The sequence below is a fragment of the Vanessa cardui genome, chromosome 19 (genome assembly GCF_905220365.1).
Source record: "Vanessa cardui chromosome 19, ilVanCard2.1, whole genome shotgun sequence".
Classification (NCBI taxonomy): Eukaryota; Metazoa; Arthropoda; class Insecta; order Lepidoptera; family Nymphalidae; genus Vanessa; species Vanessa cardui.
Window position 1 is genome coordinate 9114471 of NC_061141.1, and position 15344 is coordinate 9129814.

Consider the following 15344-nt stretch of genomic DNA (forward strand, 5'->3'; position numbering starts at 1 on the left):
TTTATTAAGAAAAATAAGTTATATCTAAGGCATAGGCACTTTTTTATTGTACTCTGTATTTCGTAAGTCGTTATTTTTTTGTTTTCTGGCGCATATTGTGTAATACGTATATTGCTAAAAAATATATTCGTACAACTCAATTCATCCAAGGCGAGTGTTTACACAAATAATGAATATGCTATTAGAAAAAAAAACGTAAAACACCATAATACTAAGATGTCGGAAAAAAGTGTTGCCGCTATTCAACACTAGATGTCGTTCATTGTAATAGTTGTGTACAAAACTTAGTTTTACAATATTCTACGTTCCGTCTTTACTTTAAAATTCTTAGAATTATATGCGTAATCATTCAAAATACATACACGTATCAGTATGAATAAAATTCGTCAGTGTATTGTACTTAAATATATCCTTAAAAACCGTTTTATTTATTTTATAATCAACCAACGTATTTTTTTTGTTAAGTTTTGAATAATAAGTGTAACGCAGATTTTATAATTGTTTAGGTACTATGCTTTCGTTTGCAGTAATCAAAAATAAATATAATTAATACAACACCATAAAATACAATGGGATTTAAATCTGACTACTTTTTTAAAAGATTAATGTTATAATATACATAATTATATACTCATATATCGAATGTTATATTGATGTACACTTGTTGGAAAACAAGGCGCGTCAGTATTGTATGTTGTTAAACATTAAACATGCTTTCTTCGACATTTGTCAACATATGTGTGGTCGGACACGGTTATCACGGCTTTAAATTTATGAATTAAAATGTATTATTATATTTCGGTTATCGAATGGTTTAAATTTATAAATTAAATGTATTATTATATTCCAACTTACCAGTAATATTTGCAACGATGCTTTTCAAAAACACATGCAGCTGTGTTAGGTCATAGTGACCTCTCAGCCAGGGCGCAGTGATCTGTGTTAAAACAGTGATGGCTTCTCGCATCTGGGGTTCCGGGTTCGATTTGTCCGAGAGAATGTCTGATAGTATTTCTATACCACCACCCTGAAAAATAATCGTTTATGTTTATTTCTTGACGGAACAAGTTATAATTGTTCTTAATATTGAAGCATCAATTTTAACATAGAAAAAAATAAAGAAATTATTTGAAGTAAAAACTGTAATTTCGCACTATTTATATATTAATGAAATGTACAATTAAATACATGCAATTTTTGCGTAACCTCCTTCAGCGAATTTATAAAATAAATACTTTATAATAAATCGTGAAATGTCCGCCCAAGTGGCTTATTTATTACCAAGCCCAATTAAAACTACAAAGAATAGTAAATTAAGTTTGGTATGCGGAATACAAGAATCCGATTCAATTATAACTTACCTCTTCAAATTGCTTGACCGCATCCCCGTTGACGCAGACCGTTGCGAGCGCTCTCAGAGACAGCGCCTTTATTGAGCTCTTTTTGGTCTCAATTATGGCCGTTAACAGAGCCCTGGGCACTCCACAGTCCACGAACGGTAACTCAGTAACATTCTTCATGATCTTAGCACACTTTTCGTGCAATGAATTCTCTGTGTTTCCAGTGAGCATCGCTAAATGACCGATAGATGTGAGTGTGCTTTTTAGGATCATGTCTGATGGCGGTTCTTCGATTATTGACACTAGTGTCTAAAAATAAATAATTTGTGATTAAATACTTGCATTGATAAATAAAGAATTGAATTTGAGATTGTTTTAGAATAGATAAACGTTCCCACAATTATGATTGTTTTTGAATATCGAAGTTGTTATCTCGAATGCTATTCTATCTTATGAGAAAAAGGCAAAATTGATCGGTGTCCATTAACGCCTAAAAGCCATATGAATATTTTTAAATCGACCATTCGTCTAGTCACTTGTAACAATATACAAGAATACATCAAAATGTCTATTATTATTAAAATTACATAATACAATACTTATGCTAATGGCTTTATGGTTTGTACTTTTGCCTGAGCTCAATTAACGAAAAAAAAAAAAAAACTTGTAAATTTGTGTTTACAAGGAAGTAGATAGCAAACGCAACACGATGTTTTCCAGTTTCGGAATTCACTGAGCATAAAATATGTAATCGGGATTACAGAACATAGAATTGGCCATAACACTATACTCTATCGAATATTGCATTCCTACGATATTAAATATCCACTTGTTTATGTAAATTGCGAGATTATATCTCAGCTATTTATTCCAACGATGCATTCACTAGTCGTTAACCGTATTAGATTTCAATTAAAACTATTACGTTTTGATTGTATGGCCAATTAGTGACTTATGTTAGTAGTAATTTTTTGTTTTTATGAACAAACTAGAAATATTATTTTAACTTTCTTATTTTATGGGAAATGTTAAATGATTTTAAATATGAAATTGTGAAATCCGTTAAAAGTATTCTTTCGATAATGGATAAAGAAGAATGGATAATGAACGAAAGAAATGAACGGAAATGGATACTGAAGAATTACATTAATAAATACGGTACTAACCTTCATTTGCTGAACTAAAACCGCTTTGGTTGTTTCTAGAAATATTTCGATCAATGTATCCAAATGTTTCTGAACTAAACTCCATTCGGGTTTACTTTCATTGAGTTCAATTTTCACATCTTCTCCGATATCTATTAGTTTTTGTAGGTAAATTTGGAGGGAAAGTTTGATTTTGTCCCATCTCTCTGGCGTTTCTCCCGGAGGTTTCGTATTCAACGTGATGCTGTGAGCCAGTACGAATTCATTGATATTCGCTACGAGGAGACATATTTGTTCCTCCGTAGTCTGTTGTGATTCAATTTGTCTAAAATAAAATAATTCGTTATAAATTCTGATTTTAAAAAATCCTTATTTTTTATTATTAAAAAAAAAAAAAACGTTTTTATATATACCTTATCACATCACTATATTGGTGTACTATGATCTGCCCGTGTGTCTGCACCTTTTTTATATTACCGGTAATTGTGGCTGAACTAGCTGATACCAATGCTTTCATCTCAGCTCCGAGGGGTTTACTTTGAAGTGTCGTCATACATTCGTTCTCACATGAACCGACCAGATCGCACAGCCAGTACTGCACTGGTTCCGGTTTTCTTTCACACAACCTTTCTAATGTTGTCTGATCTATGCTTCTTTCTCTGTACAATATCTCGTTGCGGTTGTTTAAAATTAACCTAAAACAATAATCATTATTAGAATGCTTTATTGGAAGAACTTTAATAATTAAATACTTTTGATAATGAGAGCAACTTACCCGCTGTTGAAATTTTCTAAAAGGTTGACTCTCCGAGGAGTTTTCTTATTGCTACTCTTTACACCATTCATAAACTCGTGAGGTGCAAGCATTTTTGGTGTCGATGTACATGCTAAGTCTAACTGAACGTCCATGAAATTTATATCTTCAAATTTTAACTTTTCTCTTTTAGAATCGTGCGATAAATCTTTGTTTGATTTCGAATCTGTGTCGTATGGAATCTTTTGTTTATCTTGAAACTGTGGGGGCGGCGTTAGTCTACCATTTTTGGCGTTACCATTAGTTTCCGAAAATTTATCTTTTTCTTTTAAATTTGCATCACTTTCTGTAGACACGAGTCGTTCATTGTAGTTTGGTATTAACATTTCATGTTCTTCTGGATATCCAACAATGACCCAGGAATTTTGTTCGCATGTACGAGGTAAGCCCAGTGATGGCACTCGGCTTCCATTTAAAACTCCGCCAGCCTTGTTGTCAACAACGCCAGGTTTCTCCTTTTTCGAGGCAAATAATTTGAATGGCTCCTTGACTTTCTCCCCTTTTGTTCGATGTTTCGCTTTGGGACCGACCTTTTTTGTAGGCTTCAAGTGAAGGCTATCCATTATATTTTTTCCCAACAAAGCTTTAGTTGGTTTGTGCATTTGTTCTTTTGGATATACCATTTTTGGTTTAGCTAGTTCATCTTCATCTATGTAACCCAAAGAACGATAACCATCTTGAATGTCTAATATTTGTTGATCTAATCTCTGCCCTTCAAAGTTAAGTGACTGATTTAATCTATTCCTTTGAAATTTAGGAGTAGTGGAAATAGGAATGTTTTCCTCATTTGACGTACTACGTCTAAATTCAGATCTTGCTGAAGATATTCTTTCGGTCGGAACATACGATACGTTAGTTATCGGCGTGCGAACCCTTGGCTGATTGTTGACTGCGATTTCATTATCGTGACATAGTTTTATATATTCGATACTGTCATCTGATTTATTTTTGTTCGTCTCTAAATCTTTTACTTTCGCTAATTTGATTGCTTTAGGGCTGTCAGTGTCAGGACTCGATATTAATTTCTTAACTGGATACTTCTTAGAAGGGCTTAAAATATTTAAATTCTTTACAGATATATCTTTGGTATCAGCTTCTATTGCACTCGTATTTGGAGTATTCTCGTTATGGTTTATTGTAATGTTTTGAACGTTATTGTTTGACATTATACTTTTAACATTTTTTGTAGAATTTGAATTTAAATTGTTCTCATAAGTTTTTGTAACTTTATCTAAATTTTGTTTATCGTCGTTAATATTTCTCGGAGCTGGATATTTAGTTTCTGCGTTATTATCATCTTTATCTTTTAATAATTCCATATGTTCCTCATCTTTATGAATTTCACAATATTTTTGTAAATCGTAAGGAGTCTGAATTACACTACTACTTCTCAATCTAGGCTTAGGTGTAGGAGTAGCACTACTAGCATTATCAGACACGTTCGAACTGTCGACAACGTCTTTATTATTTAAAAAGTCGTTGGCTTGTTTAACAGTTACATTTTCATTATTATTCGAGTCGCTGCTATTTGTTGATTTATTTTTATCACTACTTTCAGGGGAAGAATAATACTGAGATGTTGGCGGAGAGCTATCGGAGTCTGAGAATCCTGAATCTTGGCTCTTATGACTGCCGGGACTGCCGTGTCGAAGAGGCCATTGATTTGGCATATTATTCGCGCGCGCCAAATTATCGTGGCTATTGTTCCTTTGTTCGGGCTGATTAGCTATCCAATGAGGAAGCTGAGGCTCCCACTCTTGTTCATCTCTCCGATTGTTTTGGTTCCACTCGGGTTGAGCCACCGGACTGCCAATATTTGGCGATGCGTCACCCCACCAAACTTTGCTTCTTGTTCGTTGAAAATTTGACATCCTGTGAACAAAAAAAAACAAAGACTTAGGTAAATGACTCGTGGGAAAATTGAAGGTGACGGGTGTAATGATCGGTTTAAACTTCGAATGACGTAATTTCTTGGTCCATTATAGCCGGGGATAGGCCGAGAATGCACGACGCGTGATGCGTGTCGGCTCTTTCCTTATGATCAAAATATAACTACATATTTAATACACGATGCATTCCAACATAGCAACAATCCGAATTGATGGGTCAAATTATTAGGTGAGAAGTTATTATTATTCGGTCACAAGCAACATTTAACATTGTAAACACGCTTCGAGCAGATGTTTAAAACCGTTGCAGCTTCTATTGTATGAGTGCATTATTCGAAGTTCAAACACTAAGCATTGATTTCGCCCCTCGTATGCCTTTGACGTAGCAACTGGGACTTTGCGTATTCTCATAGTAAACGCTTAAACGTACTAATTGCTAGTAACATACAATATGAGACTATATATAGTTGTATTAGGATTCATAATCGATTGTTACAAAATAATCTCTTTCCTAAGTTAAATAAGGCTAGCTTGCGGTTTGTCTGAGTCAAGATATGAATCACAATAACAAAGTGTTACTTATTTGTAATGATAGTCAATTTGAATCGAGTAAAACACAAGACAGTAGCGACCGCAGGCACGTACGCAATATCTATTCTTTATTTAAATTTTATTGATCAAAAACAATTGAACGGTAAAAGACTTAACGCCAACTAAGCAAGCTCTGCCGGTCAATCTTGCTACGTTAAATTAAATTAACCGAAATTAAAATAAGAAAAAAACTAAGACAATGAAATTGATTTCATAAATATTAAACATGATTTAAGATTTGTTATTGAGAAGATTCTTAGTGAGACAACCACAGTAAGGAGTTAAGTTTGTGTAGACATTCTAAATTTAAATTTTGTTTGTTTGTTTCATCTTTCAAATTTATTGAAATACTAGCAGTCATCCAGGCACTGCTGTGAACTAAACTTTAGCCCATCCGTTGTCTGGACGACAGTATTTAAACCTATAGTCACTAAAGGTGTGTCATAAATACATCTGTAGAGATGTGTTCAGCATTTTTTTCCCGGATATCTTCAACGATCATCATTCAGCCAATTTCAATAAACCTGTAATGAACTAAACACCTTTTTAATGAATCATTGTCTAAATTAAAATCTCTATGTCACAAATTGCGTTCCGTATTTCGTATGTGGTTAATTTTTTTTAATCTGTTCGAACCTAAGCATTCGAATTATAAATTTAGCTTGGTAATCTAGCTTAGTTTTGTCAATGTCCAAAATTAGAGTTTATATAGTTATATTAGATTATAGTTTAGATTTTGCAATAATGGCAACACACCTGCGATCTGCGATGAGTAATTTCACTTCTCATTGGATAAATGATTCATATAGATAATATAATGTTTTTATTAGATAAAATTTCTTGAAAAATTTTATACATTCTTTTCGATATAAAAATATATAAAATCAAAGTCTAATAAAACTAATTTTACGCTAATTATTCTTTTACGAATATTTCATAAGTTAAAACTAGTTATATTTTGACCTTACGTCGATATAATTGCTCGATAATTTCGTTATAAAGAATTGTGCATGGAAACAATGCTTTGGCAATAATCAAATTGCTAAGGAATTTGACATGTTCATAAGCCAATAGTTGAAATGTCACAATGGCTATACAAGTAAATCTTAGCCGAATGTTGCGGTTTCAAACTGATATACTTTCATCTACTTATAATATTTTTAATATAAGTTGTTTTATAAGCATAAATAAGACCAACAATACATGGCCCAATGGGTAGAAAGAATGTATCGTGAAATGATGATTGTAAGTTCAAAACCAAGGGAGCACCTTAATTTACATGTACTTAATTTGTTTTAATGCTGGATTATTTCAATGAAATTTGTCCACGTGTAAAAAAAAGTGAGAGGATTTCAGCCCAACAGTGGGACATATATGCTGTTACTTTTTTTAACGTCACTATAACGACGAAAGAGGTTATCATTTATACATTCTTTGGTGGCTGTATATTCTCAGTCATAAGCCTATATGTATGCGGAATAATTTGTCTAATTCTTAAAGCTTTATATTTTTTATTACAATTTTTTTTCGTTCTCAAAGCTCATTTAAACATATATTTAATGATGATGAGTCTGTATTACGCATTGCAAGTGACCTAAGTTGCGCAAACTATCAGTTCAGTACTAATGGTGGCGCGTACACACTAACGACCGTTAATTACTTGGAAATATTTTTAATAATTAGCGCACAAAGCTGGATTATTTCGTCATACTTGTCTGATGTTAATTGTTTAAGTCGAGTTTGCTTGTACTTCATATGGAGTAAACAAGTTATTTAAGAAATGTTCATGGTTTTAAAATTCCTTTCTAAGTCGCGTTGAAGTATGCTTTTTCGTAAGATTTCTTATACTAATTATCGCGTATAAAACTGCCTCGTTGGACTAATGACTAGCTCTTAACTCTGTTGATCTTTAAAGTTCTACTCACATGGGTTGAAGAACCCAAACTATAAACGTCAAAGTAGTCAGTAACCGTTTGAATTTAGAAGCTTTACCATGGATGTTAATAAAACTAGGAACGATTACTATATTCTTAAATATCTCTTTATTAAAAAGTAGTAATAGTTATTAAAAAGCTATGCATCTCACGTCTATGCCTATGTGGAATGGAATTATAGGGGATGCGGGGTAACCGATAGATCGAGTACGTTATATGTTTATAACTGAAAGAAACAAACATAGACAAAAGAAAGAAACAAATATATTTGTGATTTAAATTCTTAAGGCGTAATTAAAAATATGTTTTTGATCTTGATCGCGTCATTCGTTTTTACTTCGAATCTTAACTTATATTATAAAATTCGAGAGTGAGCCCGCCGAAGTCACGTGCAGTGACTGGTAATAACTAAACAAAAGTAGTTTATTTAGTAAGTAGTATATAAGTGTCATTGATAATATAAAATAATCAGAGACAAAAAAATAATCTATTTTTATCTATCTCATCAAATATATTTCATATACATATTTACAATTATAGTCCCTACTAGGATAAGATAAAACACGAGCAAGCAATTTAAAAAGTATCAAGGAATTTTATCACAAAGTCTTTGACCTTACCTCGTAAGGCCCTTGTATACTTCCTCCGCTTTCTGTCTCCCTGGTACATTTAGATACGCTTCAATGCTAACAATGAGTGGTTCAAACATTGTTTGACATTGAATTTAAATGACAATTTTTGCTTTTTTTGATTATTCTAAAATCATCTTTCCAGGTTATTTATAATTAGTCTTTAGAATTATTAATATGTTGTTCTTAATAATATATAAACATTTTTTTCTGAAAATAAATTAACCTGAAAGATCCAATACGATTTCAAACAAAAGATACAATAGCCTTTTTACTTAGTTATACTATTATAATTTATTTATTTCGAATGATGTGAGAAATTAATTGTTATAATCATCACGCAATGAGTCTGGCACGTTATCAAGTATTAAAGATAGTTTAATAACTTATTTTAATACATATTGCCTATCCGTGCAAATCACAGGATGGATTTTATTTAATCTATTACTAATGACAGATATTATGTTTCAACGTTGATTGATGTGTTTTTACCACGTAAAGTGATTTCTGTGTCATAATAAAAGTAGGTAATATATCTTTATAAATTCTATAATTACGTATTAATGAAGCGACCGACACAACTTGATTTCGTTATATATATATAATAACTTGCTTCATAATTATATAGTTTGAAGTAATGAGTATTTTAACAATATTTATAAAGTAATTACATTGACATTAACAAATGTATATCTTATGTTATAATCGTGTAAGTAGGTAAACGTACAAGTTAAATTATGATTCAACTTTTTTGTTGTAATTGAATCAAGAATCAGAGCAAACATACGTCATAAATAGTAATGATCGTGAAGCGAAAGCATGACCAAATTAAAGAGATGGCACATTTACCGCGCTCCACTAGAGATGCGTCCGTGACCAGTTGCATTTGTAAGAAATAAATAATTGTTACATATTTTGTAATACAAACACACCTACATACTATACATGTCCCTTTTCAAAACCTTTAGTCAAGTTTTTTTTTATTTATAGTGTCTAATGTCGCAAAAAATATAGCCAGTTTTCAGTCAATTAGATTTTTTTTTTAATTTTTATTACGATCCAAAATCTACTTTAGTTTAATTTTCAACAATGTTTTTGATTTAAGCACTTCAAATACTCTTTTGGTAGACAATGTTGTGAATCGACCTTGAAGAGGTCAATGCCAGGGATTATTGTTAAAAACATCTTTAAGTAATTTGAATTTTAATCGCAACCCAAACACGCGTGCCAATTTCTTAATTAAAACTATTTATAAACATATAATCATCTTCACGTTGTGTATAAAAACCGTATAAGGCTTGGTATGCACACCTGACTTAACTAACTATGACAAGGTTAACTATTATTATTGTTTATCGAGAAACGCGAAATGGTATAAAAAATAGCATAAGTCGTAAATGGCGTCCATTCTTGCAGCTGGTTTAACGGTCGCGTGTCATCTGCTCGTCTGCCATACGCCACGCTTGGCTGTATCGCACGCGCCCTTGCCACACACATGTCCCTATTTTTCGTGAAATATTGGAAATTTAATTTCGAACACGGATAATGACGTTTTCTTATGTTTCAATTTTATGCAGTCATTCGTTTTTATCGAAATTGAGTTTGAGATAAGTTTAATGTAAACACTATTTTGGAATTTTTTTACGAATAAACATCCAATAATACCTACTGTTCGAATATAATTAGATATTTTTACAAAGAAATTAAACCATTCACAATGCTCTGGTCTGAATAGTTACATTGACAAATTTCAAAAGTTACTTCAGATTACTATGCAGTTAATTATTATGAAATAATAGTTATTACGTTTTTTGATTAATGTTTAAATTATTATTTTGTTTATAAAGAGTTCGTAGCAAAAATGCTCACGTTAACTGTACATTGTATGGTTATTTAATGTTTAATTTGTGTATAAACAAATTCACACAAAAACTTTCATTCTTTAATTAATTCATTTGTTTATTTTTTTAAGTAATAGTATGACAACAACATATTTTACGTTTTTTAACGTCGTTACGTCTACTAACGTATAAAAATTTAATGGCACAACTCTTTCTACTCCACACAATTCAATTAATTAATTTTGTGATTTCAAAAGTTAAAACTATTTACAATTTACACAAAAAATACATATTTTTTTTTGTCCGGGCTTAATCTTAAAAACGGGCATTAGTTATAAATGTAAGTAATTTGAATTTTTATGTTCACTATTCAAAGGTTTCGTTTAATTTCTATTTCATTATATCGGTTAAAACTTATAAAAAAAGTTATATAAAATTATATTAGGTATTTCATTTATTTCATCAATGTTTGAGAGATAGCTTACCTTGTTCAAACCTGTCTAGGTAGTACTCATCAACAGCAATACTTTGTAGTGTTTACTGGTATGAAGGTTAAGTGAGCCAGAACTACAAGCATATGGGATCATCTCTCAAAGTTAAGATGGGTGGCTCATTGGTAAGGAATGCTTAATATCTACAAGCGGTAGTGACCACTTACCACCAGGTGGCCCATTTGCTACCTATCCTCCATTCCATTACGTAAAAAAATATTCACACAAATAACACCATTGAATGAAAATCCGTTACATAATATCGATCGAGACACCGTGTAGTGATTTCATCTCTATAGTTACGGCCAGGTGTGATCAAGTTCCGCTTTTTGGCGTGGAAGTATCGCCCCTTATCACCCCTCGTTTGATGGGACGTTTATACAGGGCGAACGAAAAGTTTTCACTATTATTTTGATTGAATACATCGCAGTTACTATGTAAGAAGTATGACTCGACTGTTATAACAGTAATTATATATTCCATTTGCGTCAATCACTTAAATTATTTCTCTTATTAAATTTACACAGATGCGTCGAATATTTGTTAATATTAGTCAAAGGAGTATTTGTATAATTTGCATGGCAGCCATGTTGAATCAATGTTGACAGATTGACTTCGAAGTGACATATTGCTTCATTTATACTCTGTGGCAGCTATTGTCTGTTCGTATGCAACTTTCAACACTTGAATAGGCGATCACGCAATCGTTACAAATTAATTAGCATAAGAAACGCAGAAATATTAACTTGTTATGTATGTAGATTTGTATGAATAAGTATGACTTAGTTGACTGTTGTTTATTGCTTTATTTATAACTAGTAGTGGCCCGCGGCTTCGCTCGCGTATCAGGGTTTTCGTTAATATATATCCTTTCTTGGATTTCAAGTTTGCTTCATACCAAATTTCATCAGATTCGTTTCAGCGGTTTGGTCGTGAAAGAGCGACAGAGACAGACGTTACTTTCACATTTATAATATTAATATAGATTATTTGATTAAAATAAAATTCTCATATTTACATATGTATTTATAATCATAGTAGCGTTTCCGGCTCTAATCAATGATATATATATTTTTGAAAATGGAATCTACAATTTATGAACAGCCTGTATAAAGACGTCGTCGGTTCCCTTTGGTGCATTCCCGTCGCTTACCGGTTCTCTAACATCTGTCCATTACTGTTGCGTTCCATTCCACGTAGTACTAGAGTTGGGACTTCCGCGCCCAATGGCGTGTGTAGTGAAAGTAACGTGTATTACGTAAAACGAGATACACTTGGGTGTAATTAACCTTTACAAAGGAACTTTTGTATGATTTTTTCTTTATCTATATTGACGATGAATGTGATTGTATCTTTTAACTATCATGTAAATAGTTTACAAGGTCTTTAGTTTAGTTTTTTTTATTGTATCTAGTATACAGTTTGTATAATGACTACTGATTGTTATAATAAATTATGAATATATCAAACAAATCAAAAGATTTTCAAAATAGGAAAACATAGTGTAATTAATCACGTTTTATTAATTGCAATATAATTGGAATAATCTAAAATGATCTGTAGGTACGGATCAAATTTTGGATTTTTTTTTAAATAAGTATCTTTTTTCGCGTATAACTACTATTCCTATTAAAATCAAAACAAATCAAACTCCTTTATTCAATATAGAAGCATTATTTACTTATTGCTTGTTAAATTAAACACTACGGAATCGGAAAATAAAATACTCTGACCTGAGGAGAACCAAAAGAAAACGGAAAAACGGGACATTAAGATTAAAACTTCAAATATTAAAGTAACGTTCTGTATCTGTAATGTTGGTCTAAAGTCTAACCCCTTTTCGGAAAGTTTTTTTTTTTATGGAATAAGTTGGCGGACGAGCATATGGGCCACCTGATGATAAATGGTCACCATCAACCATACACAATGACGCTGTAAGAAATATTAACTATTCTTTACATATTCAATGTGCCACCAACCTTGGAACTAAGATGTTATGTCCATTGTGCCTGTAGTTACACTGGCTCACTCACCCTTCAAACCGGAACACAACAATACTGAGTACTGTTATTTGGCGGAAGAATAACTGATGAGTGGGTGGTACCTACCCAGACGGGCTAGCACAAAGAACTACCACCAAGTAAGTTATCTGAACAATTCAAAAATTACTATAATACAATACCTATTAATTTTATGAAAGATTGCTCTTTCATAAAATTAGTAGGTATTGTATTATTTTCGATTCAAATTGTTGCATTACGGAATTACATGTGTGTGATTTTGTTTGTATGTGTTAAAAAAACGTAATAACATGATGCCAAACGTTATGAACTTATAGAAACAAACTTTGCTACTGTATATGTGTATATATGTTTAATGCACCATTACCCTAACGCTTATAAGGCACGCGTCGGTGCCATATGTTTGATAAACTTGTATAAAAAACACAGCGGTCTCGCACGTGTCCATAGTTAACTCATTCTGACTCGTGTGGGCGTATGAACTTCCGATTATGCATTTAATAATTGGATTATGCTTTTTTTTATTGTGTAACGTTTCATCGTTACTTTCTAGATAAGACGTTTTTATTTGTCGTTCCGTTTTATTGAAACTCGCTATCAATATTTGGTTTTCGCAATTGTTAACTGATTTGTTGATTAGTAATGTAAAGAACAAATATTATACCTTATATATAAAGATTGTTTGTATATGTTTACACGATGAAGCCATTGACCTTATTGTTACGAAATTTTGCAAGAGGCGACCTGTTAGCCGGGGATGAGTATAGATATACAATATACATATATGAATTTCGATTTACGTATTCTGGGAACAACAAAATGTGGAGTCGCGAGGCACAGCTAGTAATCCAGAGATTATTTTACAAGCTACCGGAACCGTGTTTGTTCACAAAACAATACAACCTTGTAAAGTAAAGTAACAGCCTGTAAATCTCCCACTGCTGGACTAAGGCCTCCTCTTCCATTAAGGAGAGGGTTTGGAACATATTCCACTACGCTCTTCCAATGCGGGTTGGTGGAATGCACATGTGGCAGAATTTCGATGAAATTAGTCACATGCAGGTTTCCTCACGATGTTTTCCTTCACCGCCGAGCAGGAGATGATTAATATATAATAATCACAAATTAAGCACATATATAAAGTGGTGCTTGCCAGGATTTGAACCCGCAATCATCGGTTAAGATGCACGCGTTCTAACCACTGGGCCATCTCAGCTCAACTACGTACAACCTTGTAGAAGAGTTAATTATTAGTAACGGATTATCTCTCATATACGAATCAAATATCATCTTGTGTGCTGTTTGTTTTTTAGGCGATGATTAAACTAAGTTGTTCGTTGTTTAATTGAATTTTCATTTACAGTAAGTAACATAAAAATAAACATTAATATCGATTGAATATACTTTTAAGAGTATTATAATATTATGCATTGTGGTACTGATTTACTTGATGGGAGGGGTTTGCACACGCCCACCTGAGGTATCATACAATCATCGCATATTTTACCGCGAAACGGCAATACTTAGTATTTTTGTGTTCCCGTTTAAAGGATGAGTAAGGCCGTGTAACGTGTTCCATAGCAGGTTGGTTGATGCAAGGAACGCTATATATGACTGACGCCTTTGTTTATAGGCGTTGGTTTTTTTTAATGGTATAAGTTGGCGGACGAGCATATGGATCACCTGATGGTAAGTGGTCACCATCACCCATAGACAATGACGCTGTAAGAAATATTAACTTTTCCTTACATCGTCATAATGTAAAAACACAAAGCGCTATCAAAAACATCTCTGAAACCAACCAGTAACAATTATTCTATTAAAGACTAGAAGTACCAAGTAGAAACCTTGGCTTTCAATTAAAGCTTTGACATTTAGCCCGCAGCTGCGAACTGTGTAATGAACAATTTATTCTTCAGCAGATGTCTAGCCGTGTATGGAGTTCCCGGCTTCCCGCGCAAACGTTTGACATTTTCATTTTTTTTTCTATAAGGCTAAGACCGTTTCTGTCAGTTACAGGTGGAGGCAAGTCGATCGTTGTTTTCTTGCGTGTCTCGTTATATATTATGTTGTTCTCTAGTTAAATTAATCTAGGACTATAGTAACATTCTAAATATATGTATATATTTAATTTATATAAATTTCGTATTGTCATGTTGCCGTGCTATGGAAAATTGCTAGTGGTATATAGAAATATATCATATTATTAATATATTTACTGTAAAAATTCTTTCGCTAGTTATACACATGAATTTTACGCAAGACGGCTGGCAGGAGCTGGATGCGAATAGCTCAAGAACGATCTCAGTGGCGTGCAATTGGAGAGGCCTATGTCCAGCAGTGGACGGAAATGGGCTGATGGCATGGATTGGACACATCAATTATTATTAGTAAAACCTTTTTTGTAAGACGATTGCTTCATTCTATGTTTAAAATATCTTAGTGTGCGTGACATGATCCACATAAGATTAAAGGCAGCTTATAAATATAAATTAAATTATATTTTGAATAAATAAAGTTAATTTGATTTAGATTGGAGCTCCTTACTGAGTACCAAATGTTTTATCACGTCAGTGAGGTGATGATATCATTATGTTTGATATTAATTTGGATTGTTTTAAAAATGTATCGATAACATGTATGTGTGTC

General features: G+C 32.6%; 1 protein-coding gene across 2 annotated transcripts in view; it reads right to left on the reverse strand.

Annotated features, from left to right (window-relative positions):
* The window catches only part of LOC124537889, a 36690-nt gene that overhangs the window by 3917 nt on the left and 17429 nt on the right, over nucleotides 1-15344 (reverse strand). For both annotated transcript variants that reach the window (XM_047114848.1, XM_047114849.1), the window contains exons 2-6: nucleotides 3261-5171; nucleotides 2899-3180; nucleotides 2507-2810; nucleotides 1362-1649; nucleotides 856-1027 (exon numbers count right to left, since the gene is read on the reverse strand). In XM_047114848.1, coding sequence (XP_046970804.1) covers nucleotides 856-1027; nucleotides 1362-1649; nucleotides 2507-2810; nucleotides 2899-3180; nucleotides 3261-5170 — 2956 coding nt within the window. In that variant the 5' untranslated portion in view covers nucleotide 5171. The remainder of the gene's footprint in view (nucleotides 1-855; nucleotides 1028-1361; nucleotides 1650-2506; nucleotides 2811-2898; nucleotides 3181-3260; nucleotides 5172-15344) is intronic.